At 52.5% G+C, this 12,367-nt stretch overlaps 1 protein-coding gene across 1 annotated transcript in view; it reads right to left on the bottom strand.

Annotated features, from left to right (window-relative positions):
* Positions 1-11,180, bottom strand: part of Eya2 (EYA transcriptional coactivator and phosphatase 2) — a 77,556-nt gene extending 66,376 nt beyond the window's left edge. Inside the window, exons 1-6 of the mRNA XM_013010736.1 lie at positions 11,114-11,180; positions 10,317-10,515; positions 7,628-7,691; positions 6,418-6,445; positions 3,270-3,342; positions 543-661 (exon numbers count right to left, since the gene is read on the bottom strand). Of these exons, the coding sequence (XP_012866190.1) occupies positions 543-661; positions 3,270-3,342; positions 6,418-6,445; positions 7,628-7,691; positions 10,317-10,515; positions 11,114-11,180 (550 nt within the window). The remainder of the gene's footprint in view (positions 1-542; positions 662-3,269; positions 3,343-6,417; positions 6,446-7,627; positions 7,692-10,316; positions 10,516-11,113) is intronic.
* Positions 11,181-12,367: the final 1,187 nt, after the last annotated feature.

The raw sequence follows: 12,367 nt of genomic DNA, 5'->3' as shown, positions 1-12,367 counted from the left end.
CCCCTCCTTCCTCTACTTCAGCCAGACTTGACTTCCTATCACCCTGAAGTGACTGTGTTCTGTGACCCTGTTCGAATGTCCCCCAACTGGAGGGAACTCAGGGCACAAATTCGGAGCACACTTGTCTGTGAGAAGGGACAGGTGGGAGAGCTGTGCACGCCCAATATATTGCCATCAATCCAAAGGCAAGAGAACCAGGTGAGGGTAGCCTGTAATCCTAGCAACTCAGGAGGCTGAGATCTGAGGGTTTTGGTTCAAAGCCAGCCTCAGCAGAAATATCTGTGAGACTCTCATCTCCAATTAATCACAGAAAAAGCCAGAAGTGGCTCTGTGGTTAAGTGGGAGAGTGTTAGCCTTCAGCAAAAGGAGCTCAGAGATAGCATCCAGACCCAGAGTTCAAGCCCCCGGACCAGTAGAAAGAAAATAAAGGCAAGAGAAGGCCCGGTCTTGGTACACAACTTTAGGAAGGCTGGGGTGCCCTCAGCATACTTGGGGCAGGACACATACCACCAGTTCAGCAAAGTGGCAGCCAGGGGCCCTACCTGAGAGGTCACTCAAAGAGCCTGGCACAGCGCCGTGCCAGCTCAGTGTCTGCAGTTCCCTGCGGTCGCTGTGGGCAGTGAGGCTGGGTGAGACGGTCTCGTCTAACATTGCCCTGTACCTGGCAGGAGACAAGGGACAGGGAGTTGGTTCATTATCACGCATGCTCACAAATGATCCTTAGTTCTCAAACTGATCACCGAAACCCTGCCTTCCCAGAGAGGCTACCTAATAAACCTTTACCAAGGGACCTGAGGAATTAAGTCCTCCCCATGACAGTGCCCCACTTGATTCAAACGTCCCCCTTCTCCATTCTGGATTTTGTCATTAGAAAAGTGGTATCTGAGCCGGGTGCTGGTGGCTCACGCCTGTCATCCTCGCTACTCAGGAGGCTGAGATCTGAGGATCACAGTTCAAAGCCAGCCCGGCAGGAAAGTCCATGAGACTCTTATCTCCGATAAACCACTAAAAGACCGGAAGTAGCGCTGTGGCTCAAGTGGGAGAGCACTTGCCTTGAGCTAAAGAACAGGGACAGTGCCCAGGCCCAGAGTTCAAGCCCCAGGACTGACAAAAAAAAAAAAAAGTGGTATTTGAGTCTCTTTTAAACATCATTGACACGTCGGTGAACTGGGGACTCTGGAGGCAGGGCAGGTGGCACTGCTGGACCGGGAGCGTTAGGGCTCGGGGGGGGGGGGGGACGGCAGCGGCTGGCTGTGGTGAAGGAAAGATGCTCAGGTACTGTCTGCACCCATGTCCCGGCATCTCCATGGGCCTCTTCCATGCAGTGCTAGTCCAGGGCCTCCACGGAGGCTGACCCCCAGATTCTGGCCATTGGCCATGGTGGGGATGGGTGGGGGAGGGGAGAAGGGGCGCAGATGCACCACAGCCCTCCTCTTACTGTGCCCATGGTGGTTTGAGGGACAGAGTTTAGGGGGCACACGCACCCCCAATCACACATACCCATGGTGGCTAAAACAGGAGACCAGCTTCCTCTCCATTCAGGGGAGATTCCCCAAGCCCCATCTCCTGCCCCCATTTTGTCAAGGACAAAGACACATGGGGCTCATTTATAAAAGCTTCTCCCCCACTCCCCCCCCCATGTTTTCACTGCTGTAAACCACTGCTACCTCCCTGCTCTGAGGATGGCTTTCCAAACCCCACCCTCAGGCCTCCTGCCGGGCCTGCCACTCCATTATTTCTCCTTGTCACCACCCTGGTCCCCTGGGATGGGAGAAGCTTTGGGGGAGCCCCTGGCCTGGGCTAACAGCTGGGGGTGGGGGCGGAGCACTTCAAAGGCAGGGAGAGATCAGAAACAGATGGAGGGTCCCAGGTGGGTGGCCCCCTACCTCCCCTTACCCCCCTCTCCCAAGCACCAGGCTACCTTGGCTGAGCATGAGGGCCCTGTCTGCTGGACAAGGAGGACAGATGGTCAGTAGGCTGGGAGGAGAGAGCTGACTCCCAGCATTCTCCAGGGTTAGGAAATCAAAGCCTGTTGGCAGTCACGGTGGGCCTCTGGATAGACAGCAGGTGAGGCCAGATCTGACGGCTTCCGGCCACCCCTGTCGCCCCCAATTGAGTTCAGGGCAAAATACATCCTTGGGTGGCTGACTCCAGGGAGGGTCAGCATGACCACCTGCTCCCCCCCCTTCCCAATTCACACATCCAGTCAACATGGCAACTTCACCACCATAGCCATGACCCCGGCCCTCTTCCCTGGAGGGCTAACCAAGGCCTCCATACAGGGCTTCTGGGGGCCACTCTCCCCTCCCTCCAGTTGGGTCTTTTGCATTATGGCTGACAATCAAGTCTGTATCCCCACTTCAGCCCTTTGTGGGGCCTCAGATGGCCTCCCGTGGCTCTTACGCAGAAGGGAAGACTTCTGAGCTGGCTTAGCGCTGCCATCTCTGTGCCTGGCCTTCTTCTCAACTCTGTGTCCCTCCTGCCTCGGAGCCTTTGCACATGCTGTTCTTTCTGTCAGAACACCTGTCTTCCCTATCAGACTTCAAATTCCTCAGTGGTGCACCAGTGGCTCACACCTATAATCCTTGCTACTCAGGAAGCTGAGATCTGAAGATCACAACTGAAAGCTAGCCTGGGCAGAAGATTGTGAGATTTTTGTCTCCAGTTAACCAGTTAAAATAAATTCTGGAAGAGGGATGGGGGCTCAAGTGGTAGAGCATCTACTGTGATCTAAAAAGCTGAGGGCAAGTGCTCAGGCTCTGAGTTCATGCCTCGGTACTGGCACCAAAAATAAAATAATCTGGGTATCCATGGCTCATACCTGCAATCCTACTCAGGAGGCTGAGATCTGAAAATCATGATTTGAAGCCAGCTTGGGCAGGAAAGTCCGTGAGACCCTTCTCTCCAGTTAACTACCAGAAAATCAGAAGTGGCGCTGTGACTCAAAGTGGTAGAGTACTATCCATGAGTGAAAAGGCTCAGGGACAACAACCAGGCCCTGAGTTCAAGCCCAATGACCAGCAAAATAAATGAAATAAAATTCATCAATGGCAGCATTTGGTCTATTTTTAAAGCCTTGAATGAGATTCCCCAAATCTTCTGGAAGTCCCTTCAGAGTAGCTTCCTCCCTGCCCAAGGTTTTTGCCTTTATTTTGGCAGTACCGAGATTCGAAGTCACCCTTGCTAGCTAGGCTGGAGCCTGAGCCATGCCTCCAGCAACAGTGGCTTAATAAGTATTTGTGGTATGAGCAATGGAGGAATAAACTCACTCGGAGCCCACGCCAGGCGCTGTGTGGTTGCTGCCATCCTCATCTTTTGGGACGCCGTCCTGGTCCACATCACCTACCCAGGGATGTGATCAGCATTGAGCCTTAGACCCTGCTAGCCTGAGAGCACCAGCACACAGCCAGGAGAGTACATGGATGGTGGCCGCTGCCATCTCCCCCAGCTTTTATCTGTGCGATCGCTCAGCACCTCTCATTCTAGGACCTCTATTCTAGTGATGAAATGTCCTGCTGGTCCCTTTTACACTGCTGCATAACACCTTAGATGCACCGCCTCAGGTCTCCTGCATCTGTATTCTCGTGACAAATTCCACAGTGACTGGACAGGCTTCCTGGTGCATTTGCCCGCAGTGTTCAGAAAGCAGATCCCCCAAAGTGAGAGAGCTGGGGTTCCCAGTGTAAAAACTGTAGAAGCCATTTGCATGTTGCCTCTGGGAGGGGAGGGACTCCTCTCATTTCTTTAGTCTATTTCCATTTTGATCTGAAAGTCAGGATCCAAAACTCTCTGAAGAACACACAGCCTGCTCTCAAAGCTGCCCTGCTTTCCACGAGCTTGCCTTGGTCTCCCCAGCTGGAACATCAAGAATAGCAAGGTACCCCCTCCCTGCCAGGGACCACCTTCAAGCCAGCACCCAGTGTGGGGTGACAATATGAGACCTCTTACCTTATTATCCCTCCCTCCCTTCTTCTATCCCTCCCTGCATTTGAGCTCAGGGCCTGACAGTTGCTACCATTTGAGCCATACCAAGTACTTTTTTGCTTTATTTATTTTTCATGCAGGGTCACATGTTTCTCCTCCCTACCCCCACTGCCCCATAACATTTTAGTCTTGATCTGCTTTTACCTAGGGCCTCTTGTATGGCTGGAATTCCAGTCATGCATCCCTATGCTTGGCTTATGACTGGCTTAAGAAAAATCTCCATGCAGTTTTAGAGGCTGTATATTCTGATGCATGTGCCAGCATTCTCTAGGCTTCCGGGGACCCCTTCAAGCCGGGCCTAGTGTGTGGCATCAGGCTGGCACAGGGCCACACAGGCTTGCCAGGTGACAGGGGAGGAGGGGTTGGTGGGCCTTGAAGCAAAATGTAGAACTTTATAGGATATTTCTCATGCAGAGCCATTAAACATACACACACACTCTCTCTCTCCTTTTCTTGTGAAGGGATGCCACACTGGCCCAGGACACCTGGGGACATCTCATGATCAGAGGCTGGAGAGCAGCCCAGGACTGCCCACAGTGCCTATGAGGCACACTGAACTCCAGGAGGCAGTGCCACCCTTCCCGTCCCTGCCGTGGACCTCAAAGACAGCCGTTGTGATGACCCAGGACCCATAGCCTTGCTCTGAGGCTAAGGCACCACGAATTTTCATCATCAGGAAGAGGATGGGTGAGAGAGAAAGGAAATATCAGAAGAACTTCCTTGTGCCCAAATCCTCACCTGTACTCCAGGAAGCCCATACTGCCACAAGAGCCACAGGAACCACAGGGCCTTTAGCCAGGCACAGCTGTCCTCAGCCCCAGCTCTGGGGAGGCTGGGAGAATTTCTGCCCTGATTTAGAGAGAAGAAAGCAGAGGCAGGGAGTGGCAGGCTTTGGGGCCACCGTGAGCCTCAGGGTAGGAGTTAAAAACCACCATCTGACTCCACTCCGAAGCTTGGTGCCTCTAACGTTCAATGCCGCCATCTGCCACAGAGAGCAGCAGATGTCTTAAAATTAATCTCTCCTGTGACTGGCCTCCTCTGATTACATCACTCCGAACCCCAGCAGGGCCTGGGGGTGCCATGAGTGTTTCAATGTTTAGTCCTATTTCAGGTTGAACCGACCGTATGCCACGTTGTATGGTTTCATTTCCTTCTTTCTCACTTTTGTTAGAATGGTTTTGAGGTAAGAACTAGAAGGTTTATTCATGTAGACTGAGTGTCTGTCACGCAGGCTGGACGAATTTCAGGAGTCTACACTGCATGGGCCTCTTCCAAGCTTTTTGGGTTATTTTTCTCTTTGCTAAAGTATTTTAAACACATTGAGACTAGTACTTAAACTTGGAAAGCTGCTTGTTTGTTTTGGTTTATTTGTTGTTGTAGTTTTTAGATAAGATCTCACTATGTTGCCCAGACTGATCTTGAATTCACAATTCTCCCATTTCGCCTCCTGAGTGCTGGGATTATGACAGGTGTGTACAACTGTATCTGGCTCTTATTCAATATATTTTATTACCATTTAAAAGTATTCTGTGGAGCCAGACGCTGGTGACTCACACCTGTAGTCCTGGCTATTCAGGAGGCTGAGATCTGAGGATCCAGGTTTGAAGCCAGCCCAGGCAGAAAAGTCCATGAGACTCTTTCTTGATTGTTGTTTCTTTCTGTCAGTCATGAGGCTTGAACTCTGGGCTTAGTCGTTGTCCCCTCAGCTCTTCAGCTCAAGGCTAGCGCTCTACCACTTCAGCCACAGTGCCACTTCCAGCTTTTTCTGCTTATGTGGTGCTGAGGAATTGAACCCAGGGCCTCTCGTATGCGAGGCAAGCACTCTACCACTGAGCCACCTTCCCAGCCCCCAGTCCATGAGACTCTTATCTCCAATTAACCACCAGAAAGCTGGAAGTGGAGCTGTGGCTCAAGTGGCAGAGGAGTGTCCTTAGTAGCAAAGCTCAGGGACAGTGTCCAGGCCCTGGTTCAAGCCCTAGTGCTGACACAAACAGGATTTCAGGCATGAGCCGCCAGCTTTCAACCTGGCCTTGTCATTCTTGATGGCGTGGCTTGGAGGCTGGCAACCCCTGCCTTATTCTTAGGTGACCAAAGGTCCCCTCTCCCCTATGATAACCATCAAAATATGTCTGTCAAGCCAGGCCTGTCATCCTAGCTACTCAGGAGGCTGAGATCTGAGGATCATGGTTCAAAGCCAGCCGGGCAGGAAAATCTGTGAGACGCTTATCACCAATTAACCACCAGGAAACCAGAAGTGGTGCTGTGACTCCAAGTGGTAGAACACTAGCCTTGAGCTAAAGAGCTGAGGGATAGCATCCAGGCCCAGAGTTCAAGCCCCACAAGTGACAAAAAACAAAAGTCTATCAAATGTCCCGTGGGGCCATGTCCACCCTGGCCACCCTGGCAGCATGCTGCCGCTGTCCGCATGCGTACTTTTGCAGGTAGGAAAGGCCAGTTTCTTCTGCAGAGGCAGGAAGAAAAATGCAAACAAAGAAACCAAGAATCTGACCAGTTCCAACCCACCCTGCCTTTTAGTAAATGTTTTGTTGCTGTGCTTCAAATATACTTACTATGAAAATCTGAAAATTGCAGTTCCTGTCTGCAAATTCAGCATGCCAACCAGAGACTCTTCTTTAATCAACCTGGGATTTAACATCACTGCTTTGGAGGACTGGACGGGGGAATGGGATGCCCCCTGCTCAAATGGACTTAAGAGACGCAGCAAGTATCACACTCTGAGGGGAATGCTGAGAACCTTGGGGTTATGTCACGTGGCCTCTGCACCCCTGCCCGCCCCACGTTTCATTCTAAATGGTGTTATAATGCCCTTGGAGCAAGTGTAGACGCACTTCCCAGTGTCAGATCAAGCCCAAACCAAACAGCCCCCACTGCGTCTCCTGTCCATATGTAAAGTGCAGGCAGAATCTGCTGGGAAAACATAAATAAACCCCAAAAGAGTGTGTGGGGTGTGTGGTGGGGCTGGACGAGGCCAAGGCAGTTACAAAAATATTTCGTAGGCCTCAAGAGAGCTTAGTCATTTTAGTTTCAAACTATTAAAAGCAGGCTGAAGAAGTGCCAAGGCCTGAAATTTCAGGGTATTTAAAAAAAACAAAACAGCCCAAACAACCTAACAACAACAACAAAATGCAAATAAAAAGTCACACCAGAAGCAGGAAGTCCAGGAAAAGCAGGAGAAACAAGAAAGCTAAGGAAAAAAAATGTACAGAGAATGGCAAGGTCACATATTCACTCAACAAACATGGCAGAGCACCTACTATGTGCTAGCTCTGATCAGTTCCCAGGACCCAGTAGGGAGGGCAGATAGGAGCCAGGAGCTTATGTCCTGGTGGGTTTCACTGTGCATCACCAAATCACTCCTGTACACCTGGAAGGTTTTGGATCACTGAATGATTAAGAAGTAAGTAATCCTGTTCTCAATTCCACAAGAGGGCACTAGGGACCCACAGGGTGAACAACCCCCCTCCCCTACCATTTAGGGCTCCCCACATGACTGGCTAGATCTCAGGGGAGCTCCTGCTCCAGTATCCTCCAGCATCTGACATCCTTCGCCTCATTGGTCAGACCTAGCCATGGCCGAGCCAATCACAGACAAGGGCTTAGTCCACACCCCCTTCATCCTTACCTTGCTGTAAACCTGGCCAGCCAGCAGTGGCTGCTGGCTGAGCTCCAGCGGGTCAGCTCGAGACCTGGAGGGGTTGGGCACAACCAGCCAAGTAGGCTGCCCCCCCAGGGACTGGTGACTGCCAGCACTGGCTGGCTGTCCAAGTGCAGCTATAGTGACTCCTTGATTGGCAGGGAGTTGCTGGCTCTGTGTGACCCCCAGATCCATCCTGTTCCTTACCAGTCAGCCCTCCGGTGGCCTCAGCACCCCCCCCATTGTCCATTAAAAGCAGCAAACTCCTTGTCTCCTTGGCATCGCTCATAACTGTCCCTTCTGTCCTCACTTTAGACACCTGTGTATCACTGTGTCACTGCCTCCAGGAAGCCTTCCCTGATCTACCACTGCTATTATCTGGTCCTCTGGTCACACGCAGCTTGAACTGTGCCTGATCCAAACACACATCAGTTTCAAAGATTTAGCATAAACAACAACAACAAAATAAGGCATTGGTAAGCTTAAAATGATGAGTATATGTTGAGTTGGTAATAGTTTGATCTTTTGTGTTAACAGCCATGTTTCTTTTTCAGTTTTTTGTGTAGCTGCTGGAATACTGAAGGTCACACGGATGGCTCACATTTCTTTCTTTCTCTTTCTTTCTTTCTTTCGTTGGTCATGGGGCTCGAACTCTGGGCCTGGGCACTGTCCCTCAGCTCTTCAGCTCAAGTGCTCTACCTCTTGAGCCGTACCACTTCCAGTTTTCTAGTGGTTTATTGCAGACAAGAGTCTCACGGACTTTCCTGTTGGCTTTGAACCATGATCCTCAGATCTCAGCCTCCTGAGTAGCTAGGATTACAGGCGTGAACCACCAGCACTCAGTGTGGCTCACATTTCTAATGCACATTCATCTTCACTGGGCACTGCCTGAGACTCCACTAACTTTGTGAGGTGAAGGTTATCACATACTAGTCCTGCTCAACCCCTGGGACTGCCCAGCACAACAGAGGCACTAAATTAATCTTTGTTGAGGGAACGAATGATTGAGTGCATGAATGAAGTGAACAAAATGCAAGTTAAAGATGGCAGGAGAGCAGATCTGTAATCTCAGCTATGCAGGAGGCTAGGACAAGAGAATTGGGACACCCCCCCACCCCCAGCCCCATCTCAACAAATAAACTGGGTGGAATGCCTGATGCCTGTAATCCCAACTTCATGCGGGGTAGAAGTAAGAGAATTGTGGTCTGAGGCCCGACTTGGGCAAAAGCAAGTCCCTATCTGCAAAATAATCAACGCAACATGGCCCAGAGTGTGGCTGAAGTGGTAGAGCACTTGCCTGGCAAGCACAAAGGCTTTACGGCTGCTTGGCTCATGTAGGTCCTGGTGGTGAAGAGCCCTTTCACATGCTGCCACTGTGTTTCAAAGCACCAACTTTCACCGCCCCCCCCATCTTTGCCAACATGGCTGCTGACAGTTTTCAGGCCCAGAGTGCAAGCAGAGCCAGGCGCCCTACCCTCCTAGCTGCCTCCACCCCAGCCCCAGAGAGAGGAGGAAGCTCCGGGAAACACCAGGCCGCCAGGCAGCCAGAACTTCCCACAAAAGTCAACAGACGGTGGCTTGGGAAGTTTGTCAGCCTTGACTAGACAAACACCTTCTAGAAAGACCCACTGGTTCTTGGATGGGAACCAAGGCGGGCAAGGCTGTGTGAGCCGGTGAGGTCAGGAGGCCGGCAAGCCTGGGCCTGAACTAGCCAGGGGAGGGGGTCACCTGCCTGCACCCCAGCCAAGGAAAACAGTCCTCCAGCAAGGAGAGAAGATGGAGTGGGGGGGGTGATGGGAGGGTCAGATGGGGGCTCTGGGGAGGGGCAGGGGTGTGGGCCTGCTGGGGCTGGAGGGGGCAGGAGGTGGGGCAAGGTGTGGCCCTGCATGGCCCTGGGGAGCAGCTCCCCAACACTGTCAGAGGCTTGACACACCCATGGTCCTGGGTCCTTAGTCTCACACAATGAGGAGGCAGCCGGGTGCCAGTGGCTCACGCCTGTAATCCTAGCTACTCAGGAGGTTGAGATCTGAGCATCGAGGTTCAAAGCCAGCCTGGGTAGGAAAGTCCAGGAGGCTCTTATCTCCAGTGAACCATCAGAAAACTGGAAGTGGCGCTGTGGCTCAAGTGGTAGAGAGCTCTCCTTGAGCTGAAGAGCTCATGGACAGCGCCCAGGCCCAGAGTTCAAGCCCCATGACCACCAAAAAAAAAAAAAAAGAATGAGGAGGCAGGAAAAGTGGGCGCAGTGGAAAGGTTCATCTGGAAGTGAGGGGCGGTGAGGGGAAGGTGTGGGGGTGCCTCTTGGCTACTGGTGGCTGGCGTACGTCCCCATGTAGGGCTCCCAGACGGAGGGCCGCCTTACGCCACATGAGGTCAGTCCACCTGCCTCCTGGGCGAGGGGGAGGGGGAAGGGGAGCTCGAGAAAGAAGAGGAGAAGGAGGGGGAGGAATAAGAGGAGAAGGAGGAGGAAGGGGAGGAGGAGGGGAAGAGAGGGAGAAGGAGGCCGGCTCTTTATAGCCCTCTAGAGCGAGTCTCAGCTGTTCTGGCATTTGCTGGGTCACTGTCCCCTGACCGCAAGGGGAGGGCTGCCTGTCCCTTGCACAGGTCAGCTCCAGGGTCCCCAGGGCTTTGCCTCCCATCTCTGCCTAGCTGCGTCTCCATCAGAGGGCCAATCACTTACAGCTCCCAGGGCTGGGTTAACTCGGCCCACTCGGACAGGGTCAGAGGTGGGAAGAGGGTGAAGGTTTGCAGTTGGGCTAGAGTGGGAGCTTGGGAGCCAGCAGGCTGTAGGGTGTGACTCACAGCTGACCTGGTGCGTTGGATCGGCGTCTCCCGCTTAGAAAAGGCCTGCCACGGCTCTGACCACCAGAGCAGCTTCCCTAGGACAAGCTGGGAGTCAGATTCGAATCCTGCACCTACCGCTGCACTGTGCCCCCATCTGCAGGTTTGAACACGGCTCTGCTGAATCACAGAGAACCACAGCTTCCTGGATGACCCCACTTCTCTATGGCTACTGCTCAGTTCCAGGTGCCATTTTGTCCCTCAGCCAATTGTGACCCCCCTCCCCAAAGATTATCCCCAAACCCAGCTCCTAAGTGACCGCCACAGATACCACTGAGACCCTGGGCAGTCAAGCCCCAAGTTCCTCCTCTGTGGAAGAGGAACACAAGCAGAACCTCCAATAGGTTTGTTGTGGGGGTATCATGCTTGAAAGGGCTTAGAAGAAAAGGTGGTAAGGAGGAAGTGTTGAAGGAAGAGTCTCAGTGGCTCATACCTGTCATCCTAGCTTCTCGGGAGGCTGAGATCTGAGGATCACAGTTCAAAGCCAGCCTGGGCAGGAAAGCCTGTGCGACTCTTTATCTACAGTTAACCACCAAAAAGCCAGAAGGGGAGCTGTGGCTCAAGTGGTGGATGCTAGCCTTGAGGGAAAAAGCTCAAGGACAACGCCCAGGCCCTGAGTTCAAACTCTGACCTCACCATCTTTCAGCTCTCCACCTCCTGCAGGAATGCTTTTCAATTCCACGGTGACCCGCAGCCTCTGCATGCAGGGTCACCCATGAGGCGGGTACCTGACTGCACGGCCTCCCCCCGGGGCCCTGGCCTCCTGGGCCTCCTGGGCCTCCCCGGGCCTCCCCAGGCCAGCCTCCCCAAGCTCTGTTCCCAAGCTCCTGCAGGGAGGTTTTTCCACATAAACCTGACCCGGCCTCTTTAATGGCTCCCCATCGCCTCGTGGGCTAAATTCCAAACGTTCACTAGGATTCAAAACAGTGCCTTTCAATTTCTTTGACTCACAGTAAGAAATTAAAAAAAAAAAAAGATGTAGCACAGTGAACGCCTTTATCAAACTTAAAGTTTCAAAACCCACCCTAACCACAGGTGGGACACCGCTGTTGTTTTCTATTCTAAGGCCTCCCCTACAGGCTGGCGGCAGCCCACCCAGCTGACTTCACGGCCTGTTCACCGTGGGTTCACATCCCAGCCTCACCCAACACTTGAGGGTGAACTCAGACCCGGGACCTGCAGCCTGTGTTCTACTCACACTGGGCCCTTCATCCTATGACCTCCAGCCACCGGACATTTGCACATTCAACTCAGCCCAGAACACGGAGCTTGCTTGTCCATCCCAGGGAGGCCACCTGCCCACCCACCAAACATCAGCTTACTTCACCAGACCCTGCTCAGGGCTTTTCTGTACATTCAAACAACTCAGAACCTCCAGAAAACACCAGTGCCAGGAGGACCGTGGAGTGGGAAAGACCCTAGCTCTAGCAGGCCCCTGCTTTTCTGTCCTCCAGAGCAGTAAGTCTAAGGCCTGAAATAGATCTACTGTGTCCTCTCCTGCAAGATCTTAAGAAACCCATGAGAGCTCAGGGACCTGGTGTTCTTGTATGGGCTTGGCATAGTAACTTACATGCTACACGGCACTATCTCTCTCCCTCTCTCGCTCACTCTCTCTCTCTCTGTACTGAGGCTTGAATTCAGGGTCTCACCCTATCCCTTAAGTTTTACTGCTCTAGGCTGGTCCTCTACCACTTGAGCCACAACTTCACTTCTGGCTTTTTGGTGGTTCACTGGAGATAAGAATCTCACAAACTTTTCTGCCTGAACTGGCTTTCAACTTTGATCCTCAGATCTCAGCCTCCTGAGTAGCTGGGAGGGATTAGAGACATGAGCCACCAATGCCTAGCTTGCCCTCCTGCTCTGCCCCTTATGGGGATACTGAGAGGCCTG

This window comes from Dipodomys ordii, unplaced genomic scaffold (assembly GCF_000151885.1).
Source record: "Dipodomys ordii isolate 6190 unplaced genomic scaffold, Dord_2.0 Scaffold13, whole genome shotgun sequence".
Taxonomy (NCBI): domain Eukaryota; kingdom Metazoa; phylum Chordata; class Mammalia; order Rodentia; family Heteromyidae; genus Dipodomys; species Dipodomys ordii.
This window is presented reverse-complemented; position numbering and strand designations above follow the sequence as displayed.